The following is a 26,393-nucleotide window of genomic DNA, read 5'->3' on the forward strand; positions in this document are numbered from 1 at the left end:
GGAAAAATCATGAAGAAGAAAAAATAACAAAAGAAGAAAGAGAAAAGAGGAAAAAACATAAAAAAATGCATTTTTCACAAAACAAAGAGAGTATGGTAGTGGGAGGAGTCAACAATTAAACCACAACAAATTTGTGTATATTCTTGGGTGCCAAACAGTGGCGAGCATGTGGGAGTCAACTGTATTTAAAGGTTCTTATATATTAAGCAAGAAATGTAAAACTTCACAAGTGAGTTTTCCCAAGATTCATGAGTTTTATTGTCATATGCATAGTGATACTACACAATGAAATTCTGATTCTGTTCAATGCCCGAGCAGACTACATTCCATAATCGGACAAATAAAAAAATAGGCAATAAAAGAGAAAAAGACAGTAATCGAGCAATAAGGGCAGTAAATAATGAAGCACTAATAAATGAATAGACTTACATTCGGAGCGTATTATGGAGTAGATGGTAGTGGAAGAAACTGTATACATATGAGGATGATAGCGCAAAATATCATGTAGTGCAAAATATTATGGATTTAGCAGCTTTCCTGCACTGTGCAGAATTTGTAAGGCGTGTTCATGCGGGAAAGTGACTGGCGATGATGCAGATTAGGAGGAATGTGTTAAGAAAGATGCTAACCTTTTTGTAAAGCTTCAGATATTCCACAGGTGTTTCTTTGCGTTTCTCTGCTATTTTGCCCAACATATAGTGGATGAGCCACTCTTCTTCATCACTATCACCCTCACAACGAGAAGCTCCCTGGAAACACTGTGATGCAGTCTCTAACATGGATTCTCTTCTTTCCTCCATCTTAAAGTAAAGACAGAGCAGAGCTTTAAGATGTAAATTAGCTCGTTACCACAGTTGTCTAAAAGGCCTTCACATGAAGAAGCATAACCAAGTGACATGATGTGACACCTCTGTTGTAAAAGTGACAAGACCTTGTTACCATATGCCTCACCTGTCTTACAACGTCTGGTGGAAGCTCATCACGCCACTGCTTTAGCTGACGCGAAGCAAAGGAATGCAACGCATACGATATGGTTCCATATTCTATCCAGAGCGACAGGTTGGAGCCGTCTATTTCCAGGGCCCGCTTAAAGCAGTTGAGCACTGCCTGTGAGTGTTTCCATATGGGTACATCACTCCTGAGCTCATTGGAGTTGAGTTTCTCCTGAATACGACTGGCCCTAGCTAAAGCCATTCCCGCCCAAGAGTCAAACCTGTCCACAAACAAACACTGAGCATCAGTGCAAGGAAATACAGGGGCGGTGGGGACTGCAACTCTAAAAGTCATCACATTCAACCTGACCAGGAGGGAAAGAAGAGCCACTACAGAAGTCATGAGATTCATTTTCAAACATTTACTAGTAAATCTAATAACATTTACATTGATTAATCATTGTTGGTAGCAAAACCACCTACCTGTTTGGACACACACAGATGTCATGCATGTAAAACTTCATGGCTTTTGACTGTTCTTTGTTCTTGAAGTGATAATCAGCCAGCAAGTAGTAGACCTCATTAATGATGGGAGGGGCTGGAGGACTACCCTCAGGAAGGCTTGGGGTCTTCACAAGCAACAATGTAAACAATTTTCAAAGAGATTAACATCGTTATAGCAATTGAAATACGCCATCATTTGAAACACATGATTTATATTTTTCACCATTTTAAATTCTATAAATTCGGTGCGGGCTCACAAACTGACCTTCTTTGTCATGCCCTCGATGTAGGATGACACATCATCCATGGTGAGGGTAGGAGTTTCACTCGGGGGGGCTATTCCTGCAAACCTCCTCAACAGATTAGCTAAGTCTGCAGATACAGTGCTTGTTTTGTAGCTGTCAAACTCGGGCAGCGACTTTGGTTTAAAATATTGGAACATGAAAAGAGCATCACTCCACAGCAACTCCACCTGCAACATACAGTATTTATTCAAAGACCAAATAAGTGTATTCATGCACAGCTAAAACGGATGGCACCATCTGCTGAACAAGCATAGAAATTACAAAATTACAACAAGGAATCCTGGCCAAAAATATAAATGTGTAGGGCTTGCCTTGAAATAATCAGTTGCTGGGACATGGTGCCTAAAAACTGAAAAACGCCAAACTATAATACCGGTAATTCATCGCATCGTTATATAAACATTTTCAATCAAATAGGGGTATTCAGTGATGGGGAAATGAAGCGTCATTAATCACTTTTTTTTTTTCTTGGTAAAAAGATGCAATGGAAAATTCTCCCTTAACTTTAAACTAAGACCGCATCTATAGAAGTAAAAGAAAACATAGCCTCATTAGCATTTTGTGATATTTTTTCCATCATGAGGGCATCCATATTGGCCACAATCATGGAGCTGACCTTACGAATATGTGATCGTGTTGCTATATTAATTTTATCGGCAATTGAGTGTCTGGCTTTACAATAAAAGCCTACCTAAAAAGTATTGTTGTCCATGTTTTTAATGGTTGGCCTTTTGAAAAATCCCATTCGTCCATAGAAAAGAAATAGGTTTCCAGGTAAACAGTAGGTATGTAACTGAACTGTCCAAGTAACAATTGAGTCTATTGACATTTTGATGACACACCTGTCCACTCATTCGCATATCTAGGCATAGGACTGAAGATTCTGACCTGTGGAGAGGAATGGTCTTCAAGGAAGCGGGCCTTGCTCTTCTTACTAGGATAGGCATATAGGCAGAAAAAGCACTGCTCCAAAGCCATCTCCAATTCCTCTTTGTAGGGATGACATACATTGGTGGCAGCACCGATTGTTGCAAACTCTTTTTCCAAAACTCGAACCTATGGTAAATATCATATTTTTTTAAGCCGATTCAAGGTTATATATTCAAATTAAATTACAGACCACTATACAATGTGATTTCAAGAGTTGGTTATAAGTATGCCTAGGCTTACAAAAAATTTGAGAAGTGAACCATCTGAACAGCAGCACATGGACCGACGTCCAAGATACTCGTGAGCTGTGCTCAGAAGCATAAGAGAGGACGGCAGCATCGGCGAATCGGAGTCATCTAAAAGTAATGTTAACACTGTCATTCACTTCAGCTGAAATGTCACCAGGCACTAGCATAACATCACAAAGTCCACAGACCTTCATCATCCCCTACAGACATATGTTGTTGAAGCAGAGCGTTAAAAGCAGCTTCTTCGTGTTTGATGATGTGATACAAAATAATCCACGGTAGCACGGAGAAGAAGTATGGCTCTTTGGGATCATCAGAAACTGTCATGCTAAGGTCAATCAGCTGAAACCACAAAAGTTAAAAAATATTAACATCCGAGACTCACTACAGCCTCATACCATTAACAATACCATGTAATAATGAGTAGTCAGCGCACTTCGAACCTGAATAAGATTGTTTGCCAGTCGAGCCATACTGGAGAAATGGGTGATGTTGCTAAGGATCGCCGAGTCTTTGGTAAAGCAGACGTTGATGCCCTCCAGCAGCTTCGTAATGGTGCTGACCCATTCTTCTTTAACAGGTGAGCTGCTTGTAGGGGAACTGAGCTGCTGCAGAGCCTCATTCAAAGCCATCTCGCTTGTCTCAAGACATTGCTGGTAGTCTTGGAGCATCAACAGCGAATTCTGTGGAAATATTCCACACAGTCTAACAAGAGGCACCAATCATAACATTTTGGTTGATTCGTGTCTTGCAGCATCATCTGACCTGTAATAGCAGAAGCTGAGCAGGACGTTCTGGTGCCGAGCTAACAAACTCCAGATGTTTACTCCTGCCGCCGTAATTAAGAGTAGGCAGCAACAAGCGCACAACTGACTCAAAGTCTGCAGACTCAAAGAAACGCTGGAGTTCCTCCAATGACTGACAGCGCTCCAGAGATTTCAGTCTTTTGTCAATCTGACCATGGAAACAAACATAAAAATCAAACAAAATTTGAAATGGAGAAAGAAAAAAAAACTTTTCATGATTAAAGAAAAACAGATTGAGGCAACCTAGAGACACTGACCTCCTCAACAGAGATGGCTGCATCTACCCTTAAATTAGGCAGTTTGATAGTATAATATCTCCCTTCAGAGGGCTTGGGTTTGCTCTGCAACAGACCTGTGCAGACATCATAGCTCTCGAGAGCTGATTCCATGTCTCCCTAGAAAGGGACAAACATCCTTGTTATAACTCTTTAAGAGTGAGTTGAAATGATTCTGGACAACAAAACAATGTGTACTTACCTGGAGAGCAAGGAATCGAGCCTTGAGCCAGTAGACACGCACCGTGACATCTAACCACTTGTCGTCAAACAGATCTTTTTGGGAGGAACCTAAAGCTAGGAGCAAAATATCAGACTGGAAATGCTGGCCAGGGAATTCGTCTTCAGCAGTGTTATTGCTGGAACCACTGCTACCTCTAGGAGTCACTATAAGAGAAAGAAAACAATAGGTGAAATGTGCAGTTCCCTGCAACTTTTCCATCATGAAACTGGTAAATTAGAATACCATCTACACACTAAAAACAAACTAAAGTGTTTGCTAGAACAATTGACAAATAAAAACATATCAATATAAAAGTAACACATTTTATAATATTGCATTTTTTTTTTAACAAAAACGTTTTAAAGCTTCATTAACAGGATAGTGTGTAGACTGTTTTTTATTAAGGACAGCAGGAGGTGCGACAGGTGCTCCATTTACCATTGTCCATAGCTTTAACAAACATGGCCACCTCCGGAAAAGTGCCACGCCCCCAATGTAATAATTTAAAAACTAAAACTATGAGTATTTTGAAAACATACTGTTAAGTCTTTAAGAAGGCATTTATTTGCAAGTTTGTTTTTTTAATTTACAATCATTAAATGTATTCCTTTGTAATGAAAAATGGTCTAAATCTTACCCACTGTCCCTTTAAATGGTATTGCAGATACCCACCAGTCTTTCCTTTGTTGTGGAACCATTGCTCCAACTGCAGTTCCATACATGCCAAGCTCATTTCCAACATTTCCTGGACACAAAGAACTGATGTAAAAAGCATTCATGCATGTTTATGGGTCAAAAAATAAATAAAAACTACTGATGACTTGTTAGATTTAACCTCAGTCTATTCCCAACGTAAAATGCGTTGTTTTAATTATTTGTTTTGTTGCAAATATTCCCTGTTTAGTCATTTACCCGAATGTGCTGGTTACTGCAATCTCGAAACAAAGGGTTAGGAAGGCCGCAGCTGTGTTTTCGCCAAGCCTGGTAGACCTCCAGCACCACAGTTGTCATGCCTGGAGGCCACTCCTCCATGAACTTCTGACCCACTGCTTTCAGATAGCACAACATCAGGTCCAGTATTCCTCCATTGGTCATATTTCTGAGAAGGAAGTTGTGAACATCCTGTTGCTCTATTAAAAAAAAAAAAAGAAAAGAAACAATTCATACGAAAGACGATTCCAAGAACATACCGATCAATAACGGACAATACGTACCAGTTTCCATGTAATCAACGGTTTCAAATGAAACGCAGCTGCCAAGCAGAGGTTGGATGTCAGCCTTCCCATCACACTGGCTCTCAAGATTACTCAGACATTCATCCTCATTATCAGGATCAAACTTCCTTAGCCTACAAGAAGAAAAAAAAAAAGATGCATCGGAACCAAATATGCAAATAGTCCACCTATCTAGCTCCTATATGGCGTATAATAACTCAGGTTGCAAGTGTGCTGGAGCCAATTTCAGCTGACTTTGGGCAAGAGGCGGCATACACCCTGGACTGGTGGCCAGCTTTAAAGCAAATATAGACTAACAACCATTCATGTAAAAAATAAATAAATAAAATAAAAATAAGTGAAATTGAAAAGCAGCACCCTCAAAGTGGTATAAATACCAACACAAACTGTGGTTACCTCGACGGAAGGTACTTGAACAGCAATTCCTGAAAATCAATCTTCTCTTCCTTTTTGCATTTTGTGTTCCTAACTCGTGCTGAACGTCTCTTGGCGGTCTCAACGTTATCTTCTATTACACGTTTCCTTTTGGGTGCTTTCTTTGCCTTGTCTGTCAGAGAAATGTCCACAGCTGTAACTGTGGATATGAAGAAACAATGTTATCTAATATAAAATTGTACTTGATTACTCATTTTTAATAAAATGTAAAAATTTGACTTGAAAACTGACCAACTGAAGAAGAGGTTGTGGGGATTTCTACAATGCTAACTTGGGTTTGGATGGCAGGTTGTGATAGCCCTGATGGCTCAGGAAGGACAGTCGGTGGCAGAGATGAGCTGGGGCTGCTGCTCAGCACCATTGTCTGGACTGTGCTGATTGGACTGCTGGGTTCAGGCAGGTTTTGAAGGAAGTTTCGGTCACGGTATACTGACAAGTCAATCCTGCGTCCAAGACTTAGACGTGGCGGCCCACAGGTGGTCTGATATTGATACATTGCAATAAGGCACTCACCGACATGCTTCCACCTGTGATCAGAAGATAGTCCCATCCATCCATGCCAGATCAGTTTATTCAACCATGTGTTAGATGTCAAATATATTACAAAACCTAAGATATGATAAAATACACTACATCGGCAAAGGTTTCTTCTTACATCATCAATTTATCGTTTCACCAGAGTTTGGTACAATCAATCATATAATCAATTGTTGTACACAATAAAAAACCTGTGTCTGTGTGTGTATGTGTGTGTATTGTTTGACAGAATTTCCAAACATTGTCAAGAGTACTCACGAAAGACACCGTATAGGCTTAATCAAGGCAAGATCAGGGGTTGATTCCTTGAAGGAGAGAGCCTGTCTGCGTTTTCGTAAATCTAAAGCCTCTTCCACAATGGATTTGCGTTCCTCTTCATCCACTTCCACATAGTGAACAGACATGTCGCTGCAGACAGGCCACAGCACAAAAAGGTTTGAAAGTGACAAGTGGTAGGGGTGCTGTATACAAAAAAACATAGAAAATGAGTATAGTCACCATTTATTGAACATCTGCATTGTGTCCCTTTTAAGATTGGCCTGTTCCTCAAAGATTTTCTCTTTCAAAACAAGGCCTTTTGTATAACAATGGTCCTTTTCAAGGGCTTTACTGATGAAGTATAAACACCCTGCCAATATTTATGAAGATGATCATTCCTGAAGGCTTGCATTGTAAAACCATAGACTGCAAAGCAATACCGGCAAAGTTTAACATACAAGTATAGTCACAGAGTGTGTAGAGGATAGTGATCAGATTGTCCAAGCAGGGCCAGTGGTCTGGGTTGCACTGCAATCCCTCCTCAAAGGCATGCCGAGCCAATGGAATGCGCAGCAGTCGTACAGCCACTTGTCCAATTTTGTACCACATGTTCACATCAGTGGAATCTAACAGAACGGCCTATAAGAACAATGGAGAAGAGGTTTTTCATATCCTTTTTCCCCTAAGTAGAAAAATTGAAGCTGCACAAAGTAATATGTAGTATTGTTTTATTGTTTGACCTCTAAGTAAAATTCCATCGCAGTCTCCAGGTCATCTCGTGATGCAGCCATACTGGCTAGGTTTTTAAAAGTGGAATACTTCAACATCAGTCCAGGATGTTTCAGACCCAGGCTCTGATCCTCTGAGGGCATGGCCTTTAATGATAGACAATAAATTGGTATTTCACACTAAGGACCTGTCTTTAAAAACAACATAAATTGGGATATCTTTCACTAACCAAAGAATCTACTTTTGCCCACCAGATATTGAAATCTTGTTAATATTGACTCTCACATTTCAGCAATTCAATGTATAAATCATCTTAACTGCTGATCCTCAAAGTAGTCACGGGCGTGCTGGTGCCTATCCCAGCTGTCTTGGGCAGTTGGCGGGGGACACCCTCAAATGTTGCCAGTTGCCAGCCATTTGGAGGGCACACAAAGACCTATCACCATTCAGACTCACAAATACACCCAAGAACCTAGAGAAGTTGCTTGTGTTTTTTGATAAGTGTTTACAGAACACGGAGAATGACCCAAGGCTGGAAACCATCTTGGCCTCAGCAAGCAGACTGGGCTAGACCCTGAATCTGACCTCGGATAGCCAATTCTGTGAGACTGGCAATTTGGCCTCGCCTTCCAGTCTGCATTGCATCAACCCTGGGGAAAGGATCGCCTTGACTATATGATTGTGACAATGTGAACACATAAATTATGGCCTCAGATTGTCGGGTGTCCTACAGCATAAGGAAAGTTCTAAACAACGTATTTTTTAAAGATAATTCAAGTCAAGTCAAGTTTATTGTCAATTTCTTCACATGTGCTTAACATACAAAGGAATCGAAATAGCATTTCTCACTATCCTCAATTCACAACCAGATCAATTTTAAGACATTTTAATGCCAATTAAGGCTTCATGGATTCAATGCCTTTGACAGCTTTTCAAGATCCCGCATGAATGCTGACTGTATAACAAGTGAATTGACCCTGAAATATGCACTACTTTACCTCTTTGAGGAGTGGTGTTTTAAGCAACTCATGATAGGCCTCAGCAGACTCCTCAAACTTGTCATGTTTCTGCAGATCCAAAGCTTTATGATACAGAGCAAAAGCCTCTGCTTCCTACACAGAAAAAAAAAGTATCAGCATGGAAATGTTGCCAGTAGAGAATAAGCAATGTATACACTTTACCTGAGCCTCTTTTGTACGACTTTTTTTACTTCTCAAAGGGTCTTGAGACTCATCTGCAGCTGTTGATGCGGCATTTAACGCTGCAATTCGAATCTATTGAACGAAAGAAAGAAAGAAAGAAAGAAAGAAAGAAAGAAAGAAAGAAAGAAAGAAAGAAAGAAAGAAAGAAAGAAAGAAAGATCAAATTCACAGTTACTTCTGTAACTTCAGGAATGACATGGTTAGCCAACAAAACACGTGAATGGAATGTATCAGTCAAAATAGACCACCTTACCATTTTTATATCAGGACTGATATGATATGGGCAAAAGACCAGGCACCTTTATGAGTTCATCAGCAGCTCCAGATCGGATCTGTTTTGGAGTACAAAATAGAGCAGCGAAGGAGTAAACTTGCAAGGTGACAGGTGAGTATTGAATATACCGGTATGAACGATATTTGCTGGCATAAGTAGCTACTGTGTGTTATGGTCTCTGGGGATTGATTCAATCAAGTAATAATCGCTAATCGTAGTATTTTCCAAGTAGATTAGTTTACCCATACACAGAATGTCTATGAAAGTATAGCATAGTTAGCTTAGCTCTGCAGCGGAACACATCAGATTGAAAAATCATTAGCTGTAAATACATCCGTTAGAGTACCAGTTCTGTACCTTCACGGGCTGATAAACTGCCTAACATAACATGAATGGCGAATGTCTAAAAATGCCTAAAATATTCGTTAGATTGCCAAGCTTAGTAATGTGGGATGTGCATTGGACATGCTACTCTTGCTTCTTTCACCAGAGGAGCCATCGATGAAAAGAGATCGAGGCTTACCACTCATTTCCGTCTCGACTGGATTTGCAGCATTGTTGATATTAAACAAAAGCAATATATTATGCCATATTCTGCAAAAGAGTCAATATTGCCTACTATTTAAGTTTTAAACTTAATCAGCTCATCAGGCTTTGTTGTTCGTGGAAGCGCCACAGCCTGACGTAGACACTCACTAGTAAACTCTTCTCTCGTTGGCCAATACTACAACCGCCCAGCCAATCACATATTTGTAATTAAATAACTTGTTATTCCTACTGTGTTAGATACGATCGTGTATGTTTTTTTTTTAATAGTGAGACATCGTTTTACATTGAGAAATACAGTTTCCCATTTGTTAATGCTTCTTGTTGAAGGTTCAAACCCAACGTTCTATACTGGGCTCAAAACTGCGTGGTAATCAAACATCCACTAGAAGGCAGACATAGACTATAATATTTCAGTGGCGCATGTAGCATTCAAGGAAGGTTTGGTTGGTGAAGTGGCCTAAAACGCCCACATGAACAGAGCATGCATGTTGCCCCTACTTCGCCGACTGGTCAATGGAAAGCCCCTTGGAGAAATATACTGTGAATGACAAAACATAATTTTCAGAATTATATAAATATATTCGTCCGCTTTTATTTAGAATTACATTAATTTAATTGCTCAATTGTGAATGTGTTCCTTTTTATCTTTGCATGAGTTACATACAGTATATGAAATGTGTTGAAGATAAGACATTATTTTATTCATAGAAATAAAGGAAGTTATGAAGGAAGTTTTGCTGGAGGTCAAATTGCGTTGAGGTGAACCAGAACAACAAGCAATTTAGTGGAATCAGCCATCTTTTTTGTCTACATTCACCTTGAACACTTTGCGCTCAGAACTGGGACAGTCTAAGAGGGATAAATCTGATTTATTACTCTCAACAAAACCACTATAAAAGCACAATGCAGTGCACCTTACTTGTGATGAGCAAGAATGTACTTGCAAAATCTTTAAGCTTCAATTGCACCATAACTATATTTGGTTTAATTGAATGAAGACACTTTAAACGTCAGTGTCACTTAAACTTACTTTGACGTAATACATATTGTAATATAAACACAATAAATATAATGTATAGAATTTGCCGGTAGGAGTAACATTTGTTGGGGTGGAATGAGAAAAGTTGCACTCGGTGACCCTGCTTGTTGCAGTGCCCGTGCCACTCAACATATTGAACATCCTCACCCCACCTCTCGCTCTTGGCTGGGACTGGCGCGCTGGCTCCATTATCAATTCCTTTTGTCAGCATGCCTGCAAAAAGCAGCTTACGTCACGGTCATTACAGACTCTATAAAAGCCAGCGTAATGCAGAATCACTGCGCAGTTGACACAGCTACATCTCAGGACTCAGAAGAGATTGTCTTAAATCATGACTTCCACCGGCTTTGACTTTTATTTTCCTTCTACGTACAAGAGGAGAACCGTTGTGCGTAATGCAGGATATGGATCTGGCGGAGGTATAGAATCAAGGGCTGCATACTCGAGCCACTCTGCCCCAACAACCTATGCATCGTCATACCGAAGTTTTCCTAGCCACAGTCGAGCTACCTCCAGCTCTTTCCTGCTTTCTGCGCCAGGGTATGCGGCAGCCACCGAGCTCCGCCTTGACCAAGCAGCACAGGTCACCTCTGAATTCAAACGATTAAGGACCCAGGAGAAGGCTGAGCTACAAGACCTAAATGACCGCTTTGCAAGCTTCATAGATCGGGTCCATGAACTGGAGCAACAAAACAAGTTGCTGGAGACTGAACGGCTGTTGCTCAGGCAACGCCAAACAGAGCCATCCAACCTCCGGGCTCAATATGAGCATGAGATCCGACAGTTAAATGCTGCTGTGGACGAGGCCCGTTATGAGAGACAAGCTGCCCAGCACCACAGGGATGAGATAGAGAGCGTGTTGAAGAACCTGCAAAAACGTTATGAGGATGAGGTGCTTGGCAGGGAGCGGGCAGAGGGCACTCTTATGGATGCCAGAAAGGAGGCAGATGAGGCAGCAATGGAGAGAGCTGAGCTTGAGAAAAGAGTTGAAATTCTGCTGGATGAGCTGGCCTTCCTGAAGCGTCTCTGCGAGAGTGAAATTGCAGAACTCCAGGCCCAAATCCAGTACAGCGCTGAGGTGTCTGTGGAGATGAATGTAGTTAAACCGGATCTATCTGTTGCTTTGCGGGACATTCGAGCCCAATATGAAGCAATGGCACAGCGCAATCGCCAGTCAGCTGAAGAGTGGTTCTGCAATAAGATGAATGTTATGTCGGTAGGCGCTGCTCGCAATACAGAGAGTGTACGTAATGTCAAAGATGAGGCTGGTGAATATCGCAGGCAGCTCAAAAGTAGGACGCTGGAGATTGATGCCTGTAGAGAGATAAACCAAGCGCTGGAAAACCAATTGCAGGAAGTGGAGGAGAAACAGAGCGCTGAGATTTCTGCACTGCAGGTGAGCAACTCAAAGATATTGATGTGTGTCTTCACTGTAGGAGAAAAAACATCTTCAGGATCTTTTCAATGTTTTAAGCTGCTTATAGTCTATAGTCTATCTGCTGCAAAGTGTCCTCCATAAGGTGTTGTTAAGACCTACGAATGATTTTATTTTGAGGCAATTTCTTTGAAAAATCTCTTATTTTTCACCACAGGACGCCATAAATCATCTTGAGGAAGAATTGAGGACAAACAAGAATGAAATGGCTCGCTATCTGAAAGACTATCAAGATCTCTTGAATGTAAAGATGGCATTGGATATTGAAATTGCAGCTTACAGGTTGTACTATTACACACATTTTGTTATAATTAAGAAATAGATGCCATACATTTCCTTGATCTCCATGTTTATTATGATTTCAGAAAGCTGCTGGAAGGAGAAGAGAATCGCTTAGACCGGGTTGGCCACTCTTCTGTTGTCCACTCGCAAGCTATGTTTGCTGGACCTCCTCATGGTAGAACTCTGGTCTCCATGCAGTCACAGCTGCATTCGGCTCCTCCGTACCTTTTGACCCCTCGCTTGTACAGATCAACAATCTCCACTGAGGAGACAATTTCTGTAAGTGAAGCATATCAAACGGAGGCAAGCCCTGCCCAGGAAGAGGCGGAGGAGGAAGAAGAGGAAGAGGAGCAGGAGGAAGAGAAGGAACAGGAGGAAGGAGAGGAGGAGGAAGGGGAGGAGGAGCAGAAAGAAGAGGAAGAGGAGGATGAAATAGATGGCAAGGATGAGGGAAACGAAGGTAAGAATGAAGCAACTGTGTGTGTATATATATATATATATATATATATATATATATATATATATATATATATATATATATATATATATATATATATATATATATATATATATATATGTGTGTGTGTGTGTGTGTGTGTGTGTGTGTGTGTGTGTGTGTGTGTGTGTGTGTGTGTGTATCTAGTGGCTTGTGCGATAAATGACTCATTCCTCTTGTTTCTCCCTAAAGAGGCTGAGGCAGAAGATCATGCAAGGGATGATGAGAAGGAAGGAGCAGATGAATCTGATCACAAAGAAATAGAAGAGGACCTTGACGATGAGAAGGAAGGAAAGAAAAAGATATAGAGGCCAATGAGAAAAATAAAAAAGCGTAGCACTGTTTATGAATGCATAAGTAAATTGTACTGGTGATTGTTTAGACTTGTTGCATGGAAGGTACATTTGAACCATTATCAAAGCTATGAGAATGTCACAAGCATCAAAACTATAATTGTGCTTTGTGTAGATTCATCTGCGACATGTTTATGCATAAATGTCACCAGATTTAATGCTAGTAAGAAGGTCTAGCAAGCTAATATGCCCACAGTGGTTGCCATCCATAATGTGCTAAAATAATAAAGCCTTCAAGCCTTATAAACCCAAAATCTATGCAGTGGTTTTCATTTATAGTTCTACAGAGTGGTTGCATAAAAGAAAAGACCTTTTAAAGAGCATCTACAGGATAAATATGTTTTACGATTTGTTGTCAGTTATATTTGTTAACCAACAAATGCCTGAACCCTCAAGACTAAATTAAAAGGTTACTTTTTTACCACAGCAATAGAATTTCCAATAGACCCAAGCAGGCGAAAGGGTTACAGTTCTCGTGTATCACTGAAGCACTAATTAGAATCACCTCATGGCATATCGATGTCTGACTTACACTATTTCTCAAATGCCCCCCCCCCCTCCCCTTTAGTTATGTACTTTGACAGTTATAACTATTCTTCGAAGTGTAACACACAAGAATGTCATTGTCCTAATACAATTTAGAGTCGATGTGTGATCACTTAAGCCGATGACTGTGTTTGTCTTGTATGCCACACCCTCATCCGGGGCACGTTGAAACCTTTATGACTCAGCCAGTGTGCTGCACCAATGAATCTGGCCAAGTGTCAGCTCTTGCAAGACAACGAGGAAAGGGGAATTTCATTATTTCATTATAGGGAGGGGGACAGAGATAGAGAGGTTGGAATAGAGGAGGAATGGCTAAGAGAGAAGTGCGGAGACATATCTCATTGCATTAAACCTTGACAGAGGACAGACTGTTTTATATCCAGTAAAGAGATGCCAGGTGTTCCTGTGGGCATCAGCAGAGGCTCAGTCCACAGTATATCAGTTAAATGAATAGCATACACACACACATACACACACACACACACACACGCACACACACACACACACACACACACACACACACACACACACACACACACACACAATATCTTCTTATTGGACTCAGGCACTGCCTGAGGAATGGATACATCTAGAGCTCTATTTGTTTAGCTGCAGCACATAGTAACATGTTTAACAGCATAATTTGCCCATACAATCAATATTAAAGCATCGTGTTGAACAAATCTTCTAATTCTCTCCATCCTCCTTGTCCTTGGTTCACTCAAGCCTGAGCAAGAATACATTATTAGACTCTTTCTGTTGTGACAATGCATCTTGAGTCAGTCAAGAAAATGCACTTAGTTTAATGATCAGAAATACTGCTTTCAGTAAGTTTGGCTGCACCCACACTTTTCACTGCTCAAACCAATTGCAATATGGTAATGTTTTCTTATTGATTAAAACACTCGAGCAGACTAATGGTGTTCTTTTGGCTGGACCCAAATACATAAACCATCTAGCTGACATATTGCTGAAACAGGTAAGCTGAACTCTCGGTGCAGATAAATACACTACACCAAGAATATAAGGTCATTATATGCATACTGAAGAAAAGTATGAGCTTTAAGAGGTCCTACTTGATATAGTGAAGGGGAGAAAAACACAATATTTCTATAATTTCCAGCACCTATAAACAACCATACTGCTATTGCTACTGCTCTTGCAGGATGTGTTGGTGTGACATGTGAGTGAGCTGCGGGACACAGATCCCTGTAAAACGTGCATAAAGGTTACATCAATTTCACTACCACATTTCGTCTTCATATATTGAGTTTCATACAGCAGTATATGTACATACATACATACATACATAGACCGTATTTTTCGGACTATAAGTCGCGACTTTTTCCTCATGATTTGAGCCCTGCGGTTTATAGTCCAGTGCTGCTTATTGCCGAGTTTTTCCCATTAGTCAAGCAAATGTGTGTTCAAGGGGTCAGTTAATGGAATAACTATGAAATAGAACTGAAAAGATGTGACTCAATGGGTGTGCTCAAAAAGAGTTTTAAAATATATTATTGAAAATATTTTTTTAAAAATGTCTAAATTGAATAAGATCTGAAATTTGATATACGTATACAGTATTATGATTGCATTTATAAATTTATGATTGTATATATTATTTATTTGCAGTTTGTGCAATGTTCAATAAAATAATCTATCAATTAAAGAATGGGAGACAGAACGCTATCGAAGTATTGATTTTGAGTTTGTACTGCTATTTAACTCTGCAGCATTCTGTTCGTTATATCCATCCATCCATTTTTTTTTATAAATATTTTGGGACTAAATATGAAGGCATGTTCAGTCTGTTAAACTCTTAAAGAGAGGATGTTGCAGATGGTAGACCATTAAAAAAATATACTGTATAAAGAAAATGTAAAAGAGTCATATTACCACCATATACCTCCGGCTTTATAGTCCAGTGTGGGATGTTTTTTTGCTCAATTTTTGATGATGCGGCTTATATACCGGTGCAGCTCATAGTCCGGAAAATACAGTGTCTGTGTGTGCGTGTGTGTGCGTGTGTGTGCGTGTGTGTGTGTGAGTATGTCATGATTTGAGTCCTAGTCCAATGTCGCTTATCTGTCCTTTTTTTTTTTTTTCCTAGGCAAGCAAATGTGTGTATGTATTCGAGGTGTCATTTTATGGAACAGCTATGATATAGAACTGAAAAGATGTTAATCAATGGCTGTGTTTAAAAAGAGTTTAAAAAAAAATGTCTAAATTGAATAAGAGAATGTATAAAATTGCGGGTAATTTGTGATATGTAAATTTTATATATGGTACACAGTATATATGACTTTATTTATGTGTTTATGATTGTATATATGAATTATGTGGAATGTGTTTTTATGTTCACTAAAATGATGTACCAAACAAAGGCAGACAAAAAAAGATGCTATTGAAGTATTGATTTCGGTTTTGAACTGCTATTTAACTAACAGTTTTTTGTTAGTGTTGAAAATATCCATCTATCCATCTATTTTCTATAAATATGTTGGGACTGATCATGCAGGCATGTACAGTCTGTTAAAGAGAGGATGTTGACAGACAATTAAAAAAAATGACTAAAAAAAATTATAAACTTCATATACCATCTTTTTGCATAAAGATCTGATGTTATTACATGCGTCTTATAGTCCAGTGCGGCTTATAAGTGCGACAACTAATTTTAAATTATTATTAAATATTTTAAGTTTTGGCAATATCACATAAGTGTTGATTGCTGTTGTTGTTCCTCCATGAGTGATGTCATCATTGCCAATGAGCCCTTGATAATGAACAAAGAAGTGGAAATTCTCCACAAAACACTGGAATTACACATTAGCCCCATATAGTTGGCAGGTGATTTCTAACGTTACCTTGATAAGCTTTAAATGGAAATCATCTAAATTGCAGTACATTATGTTTGGGAAGACAGAAACCCAATGCGGTGAACTGAAGTTGGAAATACAATATCTGTAAGCTTCAGTCTGAGCAACAGTGGCTCTTATGTTGCCTTGCAGTCTGATGCACCCAATAACGTTTGAATTATTAATCAAGGTGATACAATGCTAAAATCGCATGACTTTTGTATCCCGGAAATACAGGTTAACCAGCAATGACATTGGCAGAAACACAGTAACACTGCATTGTTGAAAATGAAGACAACAACAGCACTGTAATTTGCTCAGCTTTCTTTTCAAAAGATGCTGTTTTAGCAGTTTTTTTTTTCCAAATACTGCCAGGCGTATCTCATCCTACAAGTGACACACTGCTCCAGAGAAAGTCCAGGCAGTGATGTTGACAATGCTGCATGGTTTCACACATGGCCCAGCTTTGTTTCTGCAAGGAAAAGGAAGTCTTTGACAAGCATTCTGTCTCCCTCTATTGAGCTCAAAAAATCTCCTAAATTATTCTCCTGACAAGCCTCTGTGTTGGCCTATTAGACTGAATATTGAGATTGTTTACATTAAAATACAATTACATTATTTAAGATGTTCTACATTGTAACTTCTACATTGAAACTAGGATGATTTCAATTTACAGAACTTTGAGTAATGGTTGTTAAAACACATGGGGCCGCGCATTACTATTTTCCAACATGAAGTGGTGATCATAGATGAATGTTACAATAACAGGTCTCAGGTTCTTGTCACGGTATCTATGTGCATGAAAAATGCATCAACAAAATGCACTGTCCGTGAGATACCTGCCCATGCCGTACCTCGACCTGCCAGTTTCAGCCCCCAAAGTGGTTCCCAAATGGGGTTACAGATAACCCTACGGGTACTTGAAGTAACACCAGGGGATACTCGAGATTTTAAACAAAAAGAACAAACAAATTTGAAAAAATCCTTTAAAAATAAATATTGAGTTAATGAAATGTGTGTTTTTTTTTAAAAAAAAAACCAGATTCTCTCCCATACTAAAATGGTTCGACCCAACTTGTTACGTGCCACCTCTCGTTACTTGTTAATGATTTATTTTTGTGAACAGATCTGTAATATAATCCCAAAAGAGGACACTTTAAGTTTAATATTTTTCTGTGGACAAATATTTATTAATAATGATTTATTTTTCATAACAGGTCAAACATGTTATGTTGATTATTTTTTGTGGACAAATATTTACTAATAATTACGTTAATGATTTATTTTTGTGAAGAGATCTCTACTGGAGTCCCCAAAGATAATGGTTTATGATGAACATTTCTGCGTGGACAAATATCTATTTATAATTATTTCTTTTTGAGAAGAGGTCTGACACTTTATGTTGATTATTTTTCGTGGACAAATATTTACTAATAATTAAGTTGATGATTTATTTATTTGAACAGAGCTCGACTGTAGTCTCGAAGATGACGCTTTATTTAGATATTTTTTTTGGACAAATATTTATTAATAATTAAGTTGTTTCTTTTTGATAACAGGTCTCTTCTATGGTTCCAAAAGAGATCACTTTATGTTGATTATTTTGTTGTGACCAATACAAATGAAGTTTGAACGGTTCTACAGCTTAAAAGATCAAACACTAATGGCATGCTTTAGGTCCTTTTTTTTTAAAACCCAAAATGCTTTGCACTGGTTAAAGGGTACTTGGCTGAAATCATATTTCACAGGGGGTACATCCCTGAAAAAAAGGTTGAGAACCACTGAGCTACCCAATGCACCTTGACATCAGCAAACCACTCACCCACCTGATGCCATCCATAATGTCTGCCATCTGTACTGTGAAAATCATCTGTGAGGAAAAAAACAAAAATCCACTCCCAAGTGCCAGATGACATCGACTGTGAGCTTTTGCCCACTCAAGTCAGTGACAAGGACAAATTGCAGTGACTTTGAGATCTGTAGAGAATGATGAGCATGCAGGTGAGCTTTCCTGAGATGGTTTCTGTGCAGAAAGTCTTCAGGTCGGTAAACTGATTGTTGCATAGGTGGCTGGTCTCACATAATTTTGTAAGAGAAGATGCTGGATGTGCAAGGCCTGAGTCAGTGTGGTTACAATTGGTCTGTGATTTTGTGACTGGCTAAATGCACGGCCAAATTTTCAGAAAAACACTCGGAGATGCTACATGGTTGATAATTAAACATTTGAGTCAGTGACAACAGTTTGGCTGTACATTCCTGCGTTCACCCTTTCGGTTTAACACTTTTCATTAAACTTGTTACATCATTGTGCTGAGTGACAAAATTGTACGGTGGCCTTTACTTGTGACTATAGACACACCTGCCCAATAATCATGCTGTCTAATTACTATCTTGATTTCACACCTGTGAGCGGATAGATTCTCTGCAACAGGGAAGTGCTCATTAATTCCATATTTACATAGATTTGTGAACAGCATTTGAAAGAAATTACAATTTTGTGCATACACAAGGGCTGGATCTTTGAGGTCCGCTCGTGAAAATAGAAACAAAGACAAAACCAATGATATTTGTGTTCATACATTTTTTGTTGTTGTTAATAAGGATTATATCAAATCGGTAGCCCTTCGTATAAATCACTACTTAAGAAATAGTTGTCGAAAATGTTTGCTAACCAAAAAGGTTGGTGGCCCTGGTCGAGTGTACTTGCCAATTTCAGCTGGGATTGGCTCCAGCCCACTAAATACCCAAATGGATGGATATTTACGTAATTTTGGTCATGGTTTTTATTGAAACACTTCATGTGTCTATTGTGGGATTATCTGCATAAAAGCTTTTCTTTCCATTTGTGGCTTGTCCAATATTATTCCTAAGAAAGCCAACATGATCGTTGATGCAACCCATAATATTCATGGAAGTCGGCATCAGCATCTGTATGATACCATGTATTTTTACGGATTGCAGCAAAACGCCACTATGGTTTACTGCCTGCAGTACCACAAATGAGTCAGGTGATGGCAATATTGTATCCCTTTTGCATGTTTTTTTTTCCATAACGTTCAATGAACTCGCATCTTTACATTTTAGATTTAGCGTGAGAAAAGACTAGACGTTTAGAGGTGAAAAGGGGAAGAGAAGTTTTATATAACCTCATAAAATTTCACACTCTACAAGCACTTTCAGATTAGTCAGAAACAGGTCGCAGAAAGTGTTTGCATTGAAGTAGTCCCTGTAAAGAACTACGCAACCAGGTAAAAATGATACCCAAAGAACCGCGGTTCTACATTTACTGTGGGCTACCACGTTCAGTTGATGTAGTCATGTCACTGTTGTGTAAGAATGTTGGCAGCAACAAGAAAATCATTTTCAAACGATTGTTTCCATTTTATGGTATTTAAGAATTGTGAAAGTTGACAGATCAAAAATAGTTTTAGATACAAAACAAAACAACAACATTGTGCAATGTTCTTTTGAGCATAATGGCAAAATTTTGGTGTCATATTTTTTCTACCATGTGCCCACTGGCTCTGACCTCTGAAAAAGGATTATTCAATCACAGAATCCACTCCGACTTGGAAAAAAAAGAGAAAAACACGCGTAGCCTTTCTAATTGTATTGGCTGTATGTTAAGGCAGACGGAGCACTCAATAGATGTTAAAATAAGAGCTCTGATCCGTCAGAGAACAACAAAGCATTGGATGAATAACCATTACCGACCGTACCATTTGGCAGCAAGGAAAAAAAAAAATACACACACGACAGGCAAACAAAAGGCTAAGTGGTCAACCAGCTCTCTGCCAACAGCTGTAAATTACATCAATGAGCACAGAAAAGACTATTGAGTGTGTCTTGTTATGTGCAGGCAGTGGTGAAATGGCATTAAGTAAATGGATTCTAATAAACAAGTTTGACACTAGTGCTTTACCTTTGCCTGCATGCTATTTTCACCAATTACTTGTGCTGCAGTGGGACTGTCTTTGGAGGTATAACAAGTAGCTGTTTTCAGATGACTTCATCTGCTTGTCATGAAGAGGGGTATGGAAAAAAAAAAACCTTTTTATAACCAATTAGAGATTCAAATAACTCTCACCTTTGCTAATTAGTGTGCCACTAAAATTACACCAATGCCATTTGGGAAGCATAAGGGCAACAGTTGGCCCTCAGTGGGGTTTCCGTTAACTTGAAAGTCTTCAACATTATGATTAGCCTTGTGGGCTGATGTGTATAAGGGGTAGTTGTGACACTACACAATGAGGTTTACGGTCCGTGTACAATAGTGTTGAATTGCAAGAAAGCAAACTTGTTCCTCTGTTGATCCATTTATCAATTTTTTACTACTGACGTCTATGATGGCTTTCCGCTATATGTGAACGATCACATGAGCAAACCTGGAAATCAGTTCAGTCTCTCAATAACTGGGAAATACAGTGGGCCCCCGTGTTACGAACTTAATCCCTTCAGCGGTTATGCTCGTAACTCGAATTGCTCGTATGACGGGCAATCCAAACCTATGTTAATTATTGAATGCGTGCAGCGCGTGCAAAAAGGTAAAAACATCACGACTTTATACACGTATTAAAAATTAGTAACATAATCTACTGTACAGTTAAATTAAATAACATAAATATACAAAGGAAAAATGACATTTACCTTTGGGTTGACGTGACTTGAGCTGGTGGTGGGTGGAGGCGGAGGGGAGCAGAGACGAACCCGCAGAATTTTTTTTTTTTTTTTCTTAAACGAGAACCCTTCTTAAATGAGAACATATCACCGGCGATGTCCTTCTCTTTAATCCATAATAGAAGAAGCCTGTCCATTTTGTGGTTGACCGAGGACCGTCCCCTGGCAAGGAAAGTCTTCCCTTAGAAGATTGCCGAGTGGTTACGGCCATACTCACTAGCAAGGTTAACTATGTGTGTGCCTCCTTCGTATTTTTTTTATTATCTCCTGCGTCGTTTTTATTGTCATCATCCTCTTACTCTTCCTTTACCGCCACTTGCAATTTTAGAAGCCATGTCTAACAGATAAAGTTTGCAACGTGTTCACAACACACCGACCAGCTGTGCCATCAAGCTAGATGAAGGCATTCGGCCAATAGCATATCGGCATTTCTGTGATTGACGTGACGCCGGCCAATAGCATATCGGCATCTCCGTGACTGAGACCGTGACTGTGACCTTATAAGACCAATAGCATATCGGCGTTTTCGCGACATGCGAGAATAGTTATTTTTATTGATGCAGCAAAGTGAAAAAAATAGTGCGGACACACTGACCGGCATGTTGGATTGTTCGTAAGGTTTGTGCGTAATAGGGGGACAAAAAACGCCGCGGTCCACGTTCGTAAGATGAAAAATACGTAAAACAGGGAGTTCGTAAACTGGGGGCCCATTGTACTGTAAATGGGTGGATGGCATGACTGTTCCAAGTTGAATTTAGCAAGACAAAAACAACAAAAAAATTAAGCTTTATGACCTAAAAATTGTCGGTTGAAAAATGGAAGGATGCAAGTGCCCATTAAAATTCTTTGACTTCTCAATTTATCAAACACATTCCGTTCAATAAAGGAAGCAATTATTCATTCTTTTTATTTTCTAATTATTATAAAAGAAAAGTGCTACATCACAGCCTTCTGTTATAATTTATATAGTTTATATAGTTTCCTGACTACCAGGAAAATTATATTTTAAATAAAATATTTCTAAATTCCCCAATCTATGTGAAGTCATTGGAACACTGCAAAAGAATGTTTTTAATTTTCATTTTTGTTTTTAAGCTATGATGTGTCTTCAACAGTGGACATCGGAACCCAATACAGGGGAAACGGAACTTCATTGTGAAACAGTTAGTCCAACAAAAATATTAAAAAGTCAACTTGACAAAGTGTTCTACATAAACATAACTGTCCATCATCTCTTTTCTTTTGTTTCACTTTTGTTTCTCTTATGCTTATTTGGTATGATGCTTCAAAAAGTAATTCCCTTTCTTGGAAACACAAATGAAAATCTTGCATCGAAGCACATAACATATGTTCAACTGTTGCAGCCAGATTGGTGACACCTTGATGCATGTGTTTCATCCACCGTCTCTCGAAGTCGCACAGCACCATAGTGTCTCAGAGCTGCATTTGGCTGTAGTTTCCATTTTTGAAGTGGGGAAGTGTAGTCATCTCCGTTGTTGCTTGCTGCACGTCCTGCTTAACTCTTCACCACAGAGCAATTTGAAGTCAAGGAGCTTCTGTGGTTTCTTCAACAGACACTGGCAGCAATGAGTTGGTGATTGCCAAGTCAAAAAAGTGGAAAACTACATGAACTGTTCTGGTGCGAGAGGCCATCCTGTAGAAACTCAACATTCGTTCACCCATGTTGGTGTTGACACTTGGACAAATCTTTTCTCTTTCTTGGACCATCTTCTGCATGTGTCCTGAGGTTCAATCCCAAAGGCAGATGATCCCTTGACCACTGGCTTGTTGTCCAACCATTTTATGACAGCAAGTTCAGGTGTGCTTCATCTCGCCACCATCTCTGATGACCCTCTTTCTTTCTTTTTGAAGAGCTTATTGCCTATGATCTTGCAGTCCTTTGGAACCCTGTTATTCATGAGGGTTCCAGTCGCTGTCAGTCCTTTTGTCAACAGGGTGTCAAGGAGGCTGAATGTTGTAAAGTACCTGTCAAAGAACACGGGGGTGCCATGGGTAACAGACTCTGTCAATTGAAGAACAGCTCTTTCCCCGATGCCCTTTCCTCCTGTAGCTGTGAAAGTTGTCCTGCCTTGGTAGACCACAAAATCCAAAACTAGACCAGTTGTTGCATCCAAGACAAATACCTTCAGTCCAGTTGGGGTTGGTTTGCCCGGAACATACTGGCGCACAGTTGGGGTTGGTTTGCCGGGAACATACTGGCGCACTGGGCATCGACCAGTAAAGGAACCATTTGCACGTCAATGCACAATTTTCCTGTTCTTGGCAGACTTAGACATCCTTGCCTTACTTTGCTCAAGAGGGGCCTGATTTTCCACGAGAGATCACTTGTTTTTTCTTCATCTGAAACATCAAGGTCATTGACCAGCTTGGTGGAGTTTCTCAACTTGTAAAACCATCCATCCATCCATTTTCAAGAGGCGCTTATCGGGGGTCGCAGGTTTGCTGGGAGCCAGGTGCATTCGAACCAGGACCCTTGAACTGTGAGGCGGACGTGCTATTCACTGCGCCACAGTGAATACAACTTATAAAACCGAAATAACGAAATAACTTCAAATGTCCACTACTGAGGACATTTTTTAAACACTTGAATACTAGGCTCAAATACACTTAAAATAACTCATACAACAGTTTGACATGTTCATAAGAGTCTTATAAATGAAATGCCAACAGCATTTCAAGACAAAATGTGTTTGATAAAAAGTATTAAACACTTACTTTTCCTCTTCCCATAAAAAGTGCTTGCACTGAGGGAAGCCATTTTCTTCTACGGTGAAGTCAAGGTAACAAAGCCCCACCCCTACAAATTCGGTATCATTGCAAAGCTCTGAATGTCCTCTATAGAGCACAAATCTTAATGCGATTAGATGTACTGGGTGGGAGATATTTAGGTTTACAAATGTCCTCCTTTAGGTCCTTTAGGTTTACAAATGTCCTCGACAGAGGACAAATTTGAGCTACTGATAGACAGGAGTACACAGTACTGTATATGGTAATAATACAAATAGTGTAGCATTTTTAAATTTTGTTGTGGCCTCAGCTTTGTAGACTACTCGACCTAATCCATCTTTGCACTCAAAAGCTACCAAATCTCACCCCTACAATCAGAACCAAAACAAGAGCACACTTTACTAAGGTACGTTTTTAAAACTGTTACGTGACTGTTACTGTTATATCAACGTTTAAAAGTCGGACCTTGACGCTGAAACAACATTAGCCTCTAAAATGAAATTATATTTATCAACCACATTATTTTTGTCATTTTGAGAATAGTTACTTGTACATTCGCACAACGAGATAACCTATTGTTTAACAATTGTTAAACCAACGTATTAGTTGGCCTTGACATTTTTTATCATTGTTGTGGAGGTTGGAAAGCGGCATCAGAGTGAACAAATTTCCATAGCAGCAGACATTTTATTGAAACAAAAAATCAAATATCAGGACAATATCACACACGTGACAAAAAAACACGTCCCTAGATCAGGGGTGGGCAAACGTTTTGGCTGGGGGGGCCACATTAACTTTCAAAAGTTCACAGTCGGGCTGGGATAGCAACAGAATACAATACATATTGAAAAATAAATGCAGTTGTTAACAGTACATATCAATCGTAGACATAGCCAAAGTATTAATGTAATCACATATACAGTACTTTTGATTGAGAACAAGATTGTTGAGCACCCATTTTAGCCAGTGCATCAAAGTCTTGAGGTAATCCTGTTGTGGCAATTCTTAGAACAGATCTGAGATGTTCATCACTCATAACACTCAAAGCCAATATGTGTCATTCCGCTCTGGAAAATTGTCATTATTTTCAAGTAGCTCCAAAAATCAAATAATCTCCTGTTTGGTCTCCCAGACATGTTGACATACTTTTCCAGCGGACAGTAGAATGATACAGTCACTTTGCGTGATCAGCCTCAGAATAAACTGGTAATGGCGAAGTCCCCTCACTCGATTATAGTTCACAGGTTTTTCAACGTGGTCAACCTGCAGCATGGTTTTACGCAGTGTTTTCACAGTAAATTATGCAGTGTAGGAACATTACCTCTTGAGCAGTCCAACAGTTTTCCTGTCAGATATGGTGATCCAGCTGTGGGAACATTGACAAGCGTACTCCAAGGTAACTTGTGCCTCTGTGTGGCCATTGAAACGCTGTTCAATAAGTCCTCTCCCCATGTTTTTCCATTTCCAAAAAGTCCTCCATTACATATCTCAAAATGAGCAGTGTCCTTTATATGCATCATTGCTTTTTTCCAGTGCCAAAGAATATCATAAAAATTATGCTGTTTTAGCAAGCTAAACAAAGCTTGCTCGTGAAGTGTTGATCATTTAGTACTTCAATACAGCAAGTGACCTGCATGATAAGTTTTTTTTTTTTTTAAATTGTTCTTGCTTTCAGGACATTAAATACTTGAAGTTTCTACCTTCCACTCCATAAGAAACTCCTCTTTGGGGAAAGGTTTGCTGGCTTTTGCTAGTTTAAATGGCAGTGAATAACTTGTCTTCGTCCTGCTTCTTGGATGGTAGTTGCTCAAATGAAGGTGTTTTGCTAAGCCTGCAGTCTCAACTTCACCTTCAGGAACTCCTCCTCTCAACCATAGTTCCATGGGAGAATTATGCATGCCCCATGACACAGGCCCCCCCAGAATTCACCCATAGTCCAAATCCCTAAATTACCTGTACTTGCTACGTGTAACAATCTCAGGGGCAAACATAGAACAGTGCAGACACCAGCGTTTGGCAGTGCCGAAACATCCAAAGGGGGTTCTGACAGGTTTGTTGAGGAGGGTTTTGGAGGAAAGCGCTGATGTGGCTTCGGAGCCAAATCCTCAGGCAAAGAATTGTCCATCTGTGCAGACTTTATTCTGTCAATTGAAGTAGTCTCAGGCCTGCTACCCATGTCCAGGAGCAGAGATTTATTGCTGGAGGACTTTAAACGGCCCATTGTAGGGGGAACGAAGTGGACCCCAGTGGTCGTTAAGGCAAATAAAAATGAACTCCGCCGAACACAGGCTATTAGGGTCCTGTGTCCCGGGTATGCCATGCTGCAAAGTAGGGACAGGTACGAATGAGTCAGAGGCTTGTAAGAGAGAAAACCTCTGTTTGGACACAGACCAGACATCTGTAGCCTCCGGGATGAAATAGACAAATTCAGCAGTCAAGCACTGGAGATCCTCCTTAGGAGCAATCCTGAGGCCCATCATAGCCCAGGGAAATTTGTCGACCCAGTTACTGTCAATCAAA

The 26,393-nt window shown here is 39.7% G+C and overlaps 2 protein-coding genes across 5 annotated transcripts in view; one reads left to right on the top strand and one right to left on the bottom strand.

Moving 5' to 3' along the window:
• cabin1 (calcineurin binding protein 1) overlaps positions 1-9,571 on the bottom strand; it is a 35,944-nt gene extending 26,373 nt beyond the window's left edge. For all 4 annotated transcript variants that reach the window (XM_088422672.1, XM_088422662.1, XM_088422653.1 and 1 more), the window contains exons 1-24: positions 9,417-9,571; positions 8,873-8,951; positions 8,599-8,691; positions 8,416-8,529; positions 7,429-7,563; positions 7,147-7,327; positions 6,929-7,058; positions 6,689-6,838; positions 6,125-6,420; positions 5,855-6,032; positions 5,438-5,571; positions 5,136-5,353; positions 4,896-4,968; positions 4,203-4,387; positions 3,983-4,120; positions 3,685-3,873; positions 3,363-3,602; positions 3,108-3,261; positions 2,912-3,027; positions 2,630-2,797; positions 1,702-1,908; positions 1,416-1,561; positions 952-1,213; positions 630-800 (exon numbers count right to left, since the gene is read on the bottom strand). In XM_088422672.1, the coding sequence (XP_088278798.1) occupies positions 630-800; positions 952-1,213; positions 1,416-1,561; positions 1,702-1,908; positions 2,630-2,797; positions 2,912-3,027; positions 3,108-3,261; positions 3,363-3,602; positions 3,685-3,873; positions 3,983-4,120; positions 4,203-4,387; positions 4,896-4,968; positions 5,136-5,353; positions 5,438-5,571; positions 5,855-6,032; positions 6,125-6,420; positions 6,689-6,838; positions 6,929-7,058; positions 7,147-7,327; positions 7,429-7,563; positions 8,416-8,529; positions 8,599-8,691; positions 8,873-8,875 (3,681 nt within the window). In that variant the 5' untranslated portion in view covers positions 8,876-8,951; positions 9,417-9,571. The remainder of the gene's footprint in view (positions 1-629; positions 801-951; positions 1,214-1,415; positions 1,562-1,701; positions 1,909-2,629; positions 2,798-2,911; positions 3,028-3,107; positions 3,262-3,362; positions 3,603-3,684; positions 3,874-3,982; positions 4,121-4,202; positions 4,388-4,895; positions 4,969-5,135; positions 5,354-5,437; positions 5,572-5,854; positions 6,033-6,124; positions 6,421-6,688; positions 6,839-6,928; positions 7,059-7,146; positions 7,328-7,428; positions 7,564-8,415; positions 8,530-8,598; positions 8,692-8,872; positions 8,952-9,416) is intronic.
• A 1,206-nt stretch (positions 9,572-10,777) lies between these two features.
• neflb (neurofilament light chain b) lies at positions 10,778-13,291 on the top strand. The gene is made up of 4 exons (XM_088421874.1): positions 10,778-11,877; positions 12,074-12,198; positions 12,282-12,658; positions 12,887-13,291. The coding sequence occupies exons 1-4, from the start codon at positions 10,813-10,815 to the stop codon at positions 13,000-13,002; spliced, it is 1,683 nt and encodes a 560-aa protein (XP_088278000.1). The 5' UTR covers positions 10,778-10,812; the 3' UTR covers positions 13,003-13,291.
• Positions 13,292-26,393: the final 13,102 nt, after the last annotated feature.

This window comes from Hippichthys cyanospilos, chromosome 1 (genome assembly GCF_059441005.1).
Source record: "Hippichthys cyanospilos isolate Australia breed blue-spotted pipefish chromosome 1, RoL_Hcya_1.0, whole genome shotgun sequence".
NCBI classification, from domain to species: Eukaryota; Metazoa; Chordata; class Actinopteri; order Syngnathiformes; family Syngnathidae; genus Hippichthys; species Hippichthys cyanospilos.

Coding starts and splice junctions, on each gene's coding strand:
- neflb (XM_088421874.1), top strand. CDS start 10,813: ATGACTTCCACCGGCTTTGACTTTTATTTTCCTTCTACGTACAAGAGG. Junction 11,878..12,073: donor CTGAGATTTCTGCACTGCAG/GTGAGCAACTCA, acceptor TTTTCACCACAG/GACGCCATAAATCATCTTGA. Junction 12,659..12,886: donor CAAGGATGAGGGAAACGAAG/GTAAGAATGAAG, acceptor TTCTCCCTAAAG/AGGCTGAGGCAGAAGATCAT.